This window comes from Quercus suber, unplaced genomic scaffold, assembly GCF_002906115.3.
Source record: "Quercus suber isolate HL8 unplaced genomic scaffold, Cork oak 2.0 scaffold_86, whole genome shotgun sequence".
In the NCBI taxonomy this organism is placed as follows: domain Eukaryota; kingdom Viridiplantae; phylum Streptophyta; class Magnoliopsida; order Fagales; family Fagaceae; genus Quercus; species Quercus suber.
Genome location: NW_027069551.1, coordinates 440,644 through 450,820, shown reverse-complemented (window position 1 = coordinate 450,820; position 10,177 = coordinate 440,644). Strand labels below are relative to the sequence as shown.

Genomic DNA, 10,177 nt, shown 5'->3' with positions numbered 1-10,177 from the left:
GAAACAGCCACTATAGAACGTACTTGGATTTAAAAGGATTCAAATTTTGTAAGTCTTAGAGGCTTAGATAGCCATCTAAGTCTGTAATTTTTGAGCTTATTTGGACATTGTAACGCATCTTAGTGAGCACATTGTAATTCACAATTAAAAAAAATAATGAAATATCTCATATTGATTTGAGGATCTCTAACAATTATTTCGTGTATTTCTTTATTACATTGTCTTCCTTTACTATTTCTTGCTGTTTAATACATTTATTCTTGTTTGCTAGTTTTCCTTTTACTCAGCGAAAAGCTGAGTCTTTTTACCAGGGTCCTCACTTCAACTTGGGCCTTGGATACACTTAGCCTCCAAAAAAACATATGTAAAAACATGTATACATAAGATATCACTCTCTCCCACAAAAATCCTTCTCACCTAATTATCTTGGAAGGCAAAGTCCAAGTAAAGCCATTCGGACTTGAGTTCCAAATCCCACAAGCCTTGTGCAAAAGCATTAAGTCTATGAGAATTGGGGCCAGGATCCTCGTGGCTGAATCATTCTCATAAAATTCATTTACATATATGCATTAAAATGTATATCCTAATCTAAGAAACTAACAATTATTTGAAAATATGTGTATTGTATAGTGTGTTTTATGTGGCACCTATAGAGGTAAAGGGAAATGACAAAACTCTATTGCATAATAAATATGAGGAAAGATCATATAGTTCAGAGAACCAGCATTCTAGGTTCTTACAGGCCTAGTACGTCCCGGAATTCCACAACAGTATGCTCGGGATCCCATAACAGTACGCCCGGGGTACCAAGTGAAAGAACTCTTTTAAATGTTTATACAATAAAAGATAAGCCTTAAATGTTCTATTTCAATCTCTTTCTCATTGTGAATATTATGAATATTTATTTTACTTATTTCGTAAGCGTAAATGACCATTTTATGACATTAAAACACTTATAATAGTATTTTATTACATAGGAGGAATAGCATTTTTGCTTTGAGGAGATTTATGTGACTTGCACACAACTTGGTTCGTAACCAGCCGTTATTTAGCTGCGGTGAACTAAGCCCAGTCCACCAAACAACAAATATTTGGCCCGAGATCCTTGTCTCTACTTGAGCCTGTGTGCTAAGAAAAAAAGTACTCACACAGCATAAAGTTACAACCTTACTCAATATCTTTTTATTGGATGTGAATTTTGACAAATCCACCATTGTATTATATTTTCTTCTTATATCCTTTATGCTTGCAAAATTTCTAGAAAAGTAAAGATTAATAGCTATATCATCAATAAATAATTTAAATTGCAAGTTTTTGTAGTTTAAAATTATGCATTAAATATAAGCTTATAAATTGTATAGTAAATAATATCCGATTGATACAAAATTTGATATGAGCATTAAAAGCGTAAAGAATATACTATTAATGATTAAATTTTCAAAATATGTAGTAATATTTATTGTATTGAGTAATGTTGTAACCTTAAACTACAACTAATTTTGCAGTTAATTTTTTTATATATATTTATTATCAAAACAACAATAAAAACAATTATTACCTAAGATTTTTTTTTTGGGTTGATTTATACAAAGCTTTATGATAAATTACTTTTCCTTTGGATATGCTTAAAGAAAAAAAAAACCTGCTGTCCTTTTTCCCGACCCAGCCATTCTTATACTTTTTTATTATAAATTTTGGCTTTTTTTTATTTATTTTTTTATTTTTTAAAGGGCTCTTAGTTCTAAGAATACACAGAAGAAGTGGTATATTAAAAAATAAAAAAAGGGTCATACTTTGGTGAGAAAATACTGACCATAACCTTTAGTAAAAGCATTCAAAGAAGAGGTGGTGTATCAAAATACAAAAACATTGTTATTGTAATCCTCTACTACTATTTTTCAAATAGAAACAACAAACTAAAATGTTATTGTAATCCTCTACTACTATTTTTGACAAATCGGAGTTTTCAGCATGTAAAATGGAAAGTAAATACAGCAGTACACACTCTTGTATGATTTCCTCTCTACGTCCTACTTATTTTTTAGATTTAGATTTCAGCTTTACACCTTTACAAATTAGACTGACATTAGACTTTTTGTTTATATCAACTTCTTCAACGTGGAGTGTATGTGTGTATATATATATATATATATAGATGCTACGTCTACAACAATTTTACAACAAATCACAGGTGGTTAGTTGTTATTGATTCAAATTTGAAACTAACACTAAGATTACTTTTTTTCCCCAACAATAACAACCAGTAACAACCTGCCACTTAGAATTTGTTGTAAAAATGTTGTAGACATATCATTTCTCATATATATAAGATAATTCATAATTAATACCTACCATACGGTTATTTCCTCTATTCTTCCCTTTTTCCACCTACAACCTTGCACAGTTTTTTTTTTTTTTTTCCATCAAATTGAATAGATTTTGTGTGTTTTTTGTCTATTGTTTAATGTAATTTCCTTAAGTTTTATCCTATTTATATGGTTATTGTTTGAGAATCAATATTAAGTAGAGTTAGACATGATTTTTTAATTATTATTTTGTATAACATATATAAATTACACTCAACAATAGCACACTTCTATTTCGTTTAGTACAGAAAGTCTAGACTCCATTAGCAATCACTCATGTCCATAAAACATGAGTTACAGTTTCATTTGAAGTTCTACATATTGGACAAACTGCTTCAGCAGGAATACCATGCCTAGATAAATTGCCCATTGTAGGTAAAGAATTATTTAATGATCTCCAAAGAAAAAGTAAGACATTTTCCCCCTTCACTTATTTTATTCTATATATGCCTCAATTACCTTCTTTCTTCTTCTTCTTCTTTTTTTTTTTTCCCCTTTTTTTAATAGTTTTTTTGCCTCTTTTTTTATTTAATTATTTTTATTTATTCGTATTGCTCATATAGTTAACTGGGAAGCTATTGTCTACTATTCTCTTTACAGTTTAAGCTTTATTTGAAAATTCTTAATTAGGTGAACTAGATAGCAAATATCATGCTAAGCAGTTTTTTTTTTTTTTTTTTTCTTTTTTTCGGTGCTACTTATTTTGTTTTGTTAATATCAATTCTCATCATATCTCAATGCTTATGAATTTATGCTCAATTACGCACACTTGTAGCCAATGTCTTAACTCTTAACTCTTAACTCTTAGCTTTTTATTTGGTTGGGTGAAAATCACTCAAATTTTGGTGTCTTCTCTCATGCTTTCAAGGACAGGAATTAAATTTTCATATAAATCTCTCTACCTCATATTTTAAATTTTTAGTAATTTAGATTGTTATTAATTACTGAATTAAGGTTTTCACTTAAATATGCTTTCAATCATTTTTTGAATAGCTTTTAATTATTAAATTTAAGGTTTTTCCATTTAAATATTACTTGACCCTTAAATCTCAATATATTATGCAAAATCCTTTTATTTTTCTTTTAGGTATCTCCTTTTATATTAGTTATATAGTTATACAGCTACCATCTTCCATTCAATTATTTTAGACATATATATGCCTTTTATAACACCTTAGTCTCACACAATATACATTCATTATATTACTTAAAAGTAAATTATTCATTTATTTTATTATTTAACTTTAAGTAAATTAATAAAAAAAATTGTTTACATATGAAATTTAATTAAGTCATATATCGCACAAGCATAATACTAGTATTTTTATATACTCTGGCCATTTTTGCTTGCAATACTGTGGGGGATTAACAATTGTCAACAAATTATTATATTGTTATTTTCAACTCAACAAATGATTCTTCTTCTGGTATCGTGTGCTTATCTATATCTATATTTCATATATATATATATATATATATATATATATTCTAAAAACTTAAACATTGCATTTATTGTTGCTACACTTCTGTTGAGTCACATTAATGGCTACATCATTGACCAGTTTCCAACATTCTCCCTTATTTTTAATTCTCTCTTTTCTTATTAATTTCCTAACTTATTGTTATGCTTTTTCTAACTTTTCTCCTCGCTTTTACATTTTCATTTCTCCACTACTATTTACCTTAATATCACTTTTTCTCTATCTCCCTTTATTTATTTTGATACCCTCTATCTCCCTTTATCTTCATTTATTTTTTACTTTTCTTATTCCCCTCCTCTTACTATAAATTTACAATTCTCTTTTCTATTCTATTTATAATTTTTTCACACATAAAATGTTATCTCTCTCTCTCTCTCTCTCTCTCTCTCTCTCTCATTTTTGGTGGATTTAAAAAAAAATTTCTTGTATCTCTACTTTAGGTTGATGAATTTTTGTATTATTGGAATTCTACTTTGGGTTGATGTGATTAAGTTTTGTATTTTTTAGTTGTTATCTTTTTATTCTCTTTGATTTCATAGATGTTATTATATTGCATTATAAAGATAATATATAAGAATATAATGTTATTTTATTACATAACATGATTTAGATAATTTGGTATTTATTACTATATTTTTATTTTTACTTTTTTCCCTCTCATATTATTTTCTATAAATTTCTTATTATTCTCTCTCACATTCTCTCTTGAAAAAGGCGTTATTCTCTTTCTCTTGGTTTTTTATTCTTTTTTGCAACTTTACTTTATATTGATAAATCATTGTGATTTTTAAAACTTTATTTTGGGTTCATATGCTTTGGTATTGTATTTTTTAGTTCCCCATCACAAGTAGTACTCTTAAACTCTCTCTACAATGAAATTTAGAGAATAAATTATACATATTTAGTATAAGTTTGATATGAGTTTTGATTATCATGATAATTTCTTTTAAGATAATGAATAATTTATGTAAATAAAAATTATGCATACATACATATATGTATATATATTTATTTATTTTGCTTAAATATATAATCAACCTCATGCAATTCATTTAAAAATAATGACTTTAAAACAAATGAATAATTACCATAAAGATTAAATTTATATATTCATAGTTTTTATGTTTAGAAAGACTTTTAACCGTATTGAAGTAAACTGAAATACTATATTAATGTGGTTCAATAAAAGCGTAGCAACAATAAATGCTATGCTTAATATTTTAGATATTTCAAATTTCCTTCAATTAACATATCTCACTTTACCGTAACAAGGAAACAACCTATATCTTCAACCTTGTTGAACTACTAGTTCTGTCCATTGATATGGCCCATGACCCACCTGTGTGTTCATCGAGCGGAACATCAGGAACATGTTGATCTCTATCACCGACCCCAGCTAGCCAGCCCGTTCTTTGTTGTTGTATCACCAAAACTGATGCTGTAATCCCAAGATCCGGTGAAGCAAGCATATCACCAATGACTCCAAGCTCAGGGCACTCACTCCAATCGCCAAGTCCATAAAGAAGAGGAGAGTCTTGGTGGTGTCTCCCTACTAGTATTAGATCAAAACAATCTGCCATTTCTCTTATAGATGTAGAAAGATCAACTCCATTTCTTACCACCTCTTCCACAATCACGAATCTATCGTTTCCCGCATTTGCTTCCCTGTATTCATTAATCAAGTCACTCTCGTGCTTTCTATCTTTAGTATTTTCAGCTCCAAAGATTAAGAACCGGACGACGGTTAGATCAACTTTTTCATTATCTGTCATTCGGGCACCATAGGCTAGTGCCTCTGCATCATCCACACCACCAAGGTAGATTACAGCAACATGATATAATGGATGACCAACTACAAGTGACATTGACCCGTTAAGGACTCCCCGGTCTATAAGGATTCCAACTGAGCACGGTGCACTTTCGAGCACTTTAAGGTTCATTGCCTTGATGCCTCGGTTAACTGACTCAATGGCACCATCTATAGCCCATTGCTTATGAAATGGCACAATCACAATGGTGGCCCTTTTGTCCATTGCCACCCTACAAATGTCATTGTGAGTTATATCGAAAGGTGAAATGGAAGTGAATGCCTCGACACTGGCACTGCCTTCACTTTGGAGCTCATAACGTGTTAAGGCATTAATGATTAGATCCCTGCCGGTTGTGCGTGGATGTTGGGTGCTAGAGGCTTCGTGTGGTATAAGCATAGCATGACTTCTACCCTCAAGCTGAACGAGGGCAATTCCTATTACTGAAATGTGGGTCTCTGGGGGAGCATGGGAAATTTCAAGAAGATTTATGATTGTACAAACATTTTCTTGGCTGTGAATGCAGACTAAGATTCTGAGGTCAGATTGACGGTGGCAATGTTGGATGGTACTTCTCTTTATTGCAGTGTATTGCCCGGAAGAGTCATAGAAGATTTTTATTAATGACGTTATGATTGCACTTACCACCATCACTATGATCACTGCCAGAGTAAATCCTTCATCTGTGAGAACCTGCAGTTGGAAAGAGAGAGTATCATTTCAGGGCCAACAAAAATATATGAAGGCAGTTATGCCAAGCGTGCTATAGAAAATCTTTGTTGAAAAATGACTAAGTTCAAAATAGCTGGAGACAAAGTAGGTTTTTTCATCCCTTTTTAGGCTCCTCTATTCTATACTAATCAACAGTAAGAAATTATTCTATATCCACTGTATAATTTGTATTACTCATCCCTCTCAATAGCCACATAATTTTCGTGTCAGAAATTTATATTCAACTTCTAAATCCGTGCCCACTATTTGGGGAGATAGGTCTTTGTTTAAGGAATGAGTTCCATTAGTTATCTCTAGGCAAGTTACACGGGCTAATAAAACCCATTCAATCTTAATGAAAAAATGTTAAAAAAGTTAATTTCAATTTTATAACAAAGAAGCTTACAAACTGATGTAATATAACTTTCTCAAAAAAAAAAAAAAAAAACTGACGTAATATAGTATATGTAATCGGTGCCATATTAAAAACCTAACATATAAATTTCTAAAGTTTACAATTTATAATAAAAAAGGTGATTTTTTGTTTCATACCTGAGTGTTCCGCAACACGTTGTAAAGCATAAGCTCACTGATGCCTTTGGCGTTCATAATAAGCGCAACAATAAAAGCATCTCTTACAGGCATCTCATTATAGATGGCTACTACCATAACCACACACATCTTGACCATGCAACCAGAGAGAACAATAACCGCCACAACCCAAAAAGTCTGGAAATGAACTTTGAAGATGTTGGTCCTCAGCCCACTAATGGCAAGGTAACTTGGGTAGAAAAGCCCTGAAGAAAAACTATCAAGCTTTGATACCAAGGAAGCTCCAAGGGGTGGTCCTTCAGGAACAGCAATGCCATAAACTAATGGCCCCAAAACATAATGCTGCCCAATTACCTCACTCAAAAGCCCCATCAAAAGAACTGAAACCAAAATGGCACAAATCCAGCTCTCGCCGATGGGTTTCCCACTTGGTGCACGTTTTATCATCCGTTGCAATAATGGCCTCATGATATATACAACAATAGCTATAAGTGCAACCAATGATCCAAGTGACCATAGCGGTGTTAGTTTACTGTTGCTAATTCCAGCAAATGATAAAGTAATTGCCGACAAAGAAATGCCAAGTGCATCACAAACCATTGAGGTAGAGAGGGCTAAACGGCCAATATCACTGGTTAGCATCTTTAGCTCGGTTAAGAGGCAAGCCACGACTGGAAAAGCTGTGAAAGATTGCGATAAGGCGATGAGGGGGAGCCAGTGTTGATCTTGCATATCAAGATTTTGGGTAAGGATGAATGCTAATGAACCACAGACTACGAGTGTTGAGAAGAATGATGAAAATGCAATGCCCATGGCCTTTTTTCCTGGCCGAATTATAATGACAGGGTCCATCGTCACTCCTACTGTGAACAGGAAGAACATGAGGCCAAATGTAGCAACTGTTTCAATCACCATGCTGCCTCTTAGTGGGAACAGTGCTGCTGACAGCGCATCTTTATCCCCTAGAAGGGATGGCCCAAACACCATACCACCCTGTTGCCATTCATGCATGATTTTGTCAAATACAAAGAAATATATATATATATATATATATATCTTAGTGATATCACATGTAATAGAATTTTGATATTTACATTTTGCTTGAGCTTCTAGTTATATAAGCTTTTTTATTTCTTTTTTATTTTCTTTTTTTCATCTCATTTTATTTGATTGTTTGGCTAATATTTTCTAAATATAGTTTTAAAAAAACTGTATTCTATTATTCTGGTTTAGAATAAAATTTTGAAAATAGATTTAATATGTTTACAATATTTTCATAACAAATTTTAAGTAGCAGGTTGTTATTGATTATTATTGTTGGGGCAAAAAAGTAATCTTAGTGTTAAGTTCGAATTTAAACCAATAACTACTAACCACCTATGATTTGCTGTGAAAATATTGTGGGAGTAACACCTCTTTTTTGGAAATGGCTAAGAGACTGTTTTCATAACACAAAAAATGTTTTTAATGACATAGTTATAAATAAATTGAAAATAGTAAACCCCAAATATTTGTCAAAACTCTTTTATATCTTAAATTAAGGAGCTTATCTTTTTTTTTTTTTTTTTTTGATAGGAAGGTATCTTTATCACAAAAAGAATTTCCACACTTCAAATTTAAAACTTATCATTAAAAAAAAAAAAAGGACATGATAAACTCTATTCCCTTATCATTATCAACAAAAAAGAAGAAGTAATTTACAGATTTTACACATTAATTTTTGTAAATAATTTTTTAAAAAATATCTCAAAAATAGATATGGTCTCCCACACAATTTTATTTTTTTAGTATTTTGAAATTGTTCTTAAAAGTGGTAGCCAAACACATATAATATAAAAATTATTATCTGAAAACTAGTTTCAAGTTCAATTTTTTGAATTTTTTTTTATATTGTTGAAAACATAAACAAAAATCCTCCTACCAATTAGGTCCTTAATGGTTCTAAGTGATGCATGTTGGTCTTCTAGTGATGAATGAGAGAATTCCTAATTGTTATGAAATGATGAATTTATAAATTTTTTTAAAATGGAATAACGGAGAGAAAATTTGAACTCATCTGCCTCGTTATCATAATAAATTATCAACAATTCCAAAATTTTAAGTTATTAAGAAATGGTGAATTTGATCACTTAATCATTAATCTAACAAAAATGATATTGTTTGATGAAATATGCAATTGTAGTATTATTTTTCTTAAGAAATGACGAATTTGATCACTTAACCATTAATTTAACGAAAATGATAAACTGTAGTATTATTTTTCTTCTAATTTAATGTAGAACTTTTATAGGTTGTACACTTTTTGCAAATGTGTACAAAATTGTATATATTTTGTGTGCCTACAAAACTAATATTTTTTTCCTTTAATAAAGTAACGTGGAAACAGAGAGTAATAAAAAAAATGGTCAAATAGCAGAACAGATCATGAAATCATGCGACATAAACTGGGAGGGAATATGCATGGAAGAGAAACCTTACAAAAATCTGTGATACAACGCTTGTCTGTCCAAGAGGCCTGAGACAGGTGTTTATTAGGATCGAGGCTAAGGAAATTAAAGAAAGTTGCACCAATAGAAGTGATGTTGGGGACATTATAGGGTTTCCACCAAGCCAGACAATTGTTTCTGGCACGACGAGGTGATCATGGCAGACCAGAGTTTTGCCCCCAATACTCAGGACCATGTCAGCGACAGAGTGATTAGATTGTAATGTTGAATTCATTGTGATTTGCTTCCAAGGAGGATCAAAGAAGAATATGGATTGAAGAAGATGAAGAAGAAGAAGAAAGTACAAGAGAAAGATGGGGTTGCAATGTTACACACAGAGAGACAGCAAGAGAGAGAGAGTGAATGGGACGTTTTTATCCCCTTGTTTTAGGAAATTAAGGAGAGGTCGACCACTTGTTTTTTGTTTCCTAAATTCTGTACGGTTGAACTTCATCTAAGGCAGTTAGTTTTTTCTTTTCTTTTCTTTTGTGAATCAGTAAGATATTTGATCATGTCATGTGAGATGTATATATCGCTTGTTTTTTCTTTTCTTTTCTTTTGTACTTGACACTGTTTTTTTTAATAAAATTCTTCATGTTGTTCATTAAAAAAAAAAAAATATATATATATATATATATATAGCTTGTTATTACGTTGTATTCTAGTAATATATACTAGCCTCATTACACGCGCTCCGCACATGCAATGAGACTTTATTATTTATTTTGAGTTTAATATAATTTTTCAATTTGAATTTATCTATTATTAGTGAG

General features: G+C 31.0%; 1 protein-coding gene across 1 annotated transcript; it reads right to left on the bottom strand.

Annotated features, from left to right (window-relative positions):
- Positions 1-4,992: 4,992 nt before the first annotated feature.
- Positions 4,993-9,740, bottom strand: LOC112008737 (cation/H(+) antiporter 15). The gene is made up of 3 exons (XM_024041066.2): positions 9,397-9,740; positions 6,919-7,911; positions 4,993-6,348 (listed from the first exon to the last, which is right to left on the bottom strand). Exons 1-3 carry the CDS (start codon positions 9,637-9,639, stop codon positions 5,128-5,130), a joined length of 2,457 nt encoding a protein of 818 aa, XP_023896834.1. The 5' UTR covers positions 9,640-9,740; the 3' UTR covers positions 4,993-5,127.
- Between the last annotated feature and the right edge of the window lie 437 nt (positions 9,741-10,177).

Excerpts from the sequence above, each read along its gene's own strand:
- LOC112008737 (XM_024041066.2), bottom strand. The coding sequence starts at position 9,639 with ATGAATTCAACATTACAATCTAATCACTCTGTCGCTGACATGGTCCTG. Across the intron at positions 7,912-9,396 it reads GCGTTGTATCACAGATTTTT|GGTGGTATGGTGTTTGGGCC; the intron begins GTAAGGTTTCTC and ends GAATGGCAACAG. Across the intron at positions 6,349-6,918 it reads ACGTGTTGCGGAACACTCAG|GTTCTCACAGATGAAGGATT; the intron begins GTATGAAACAAA and ends TTCCAACTGCAG.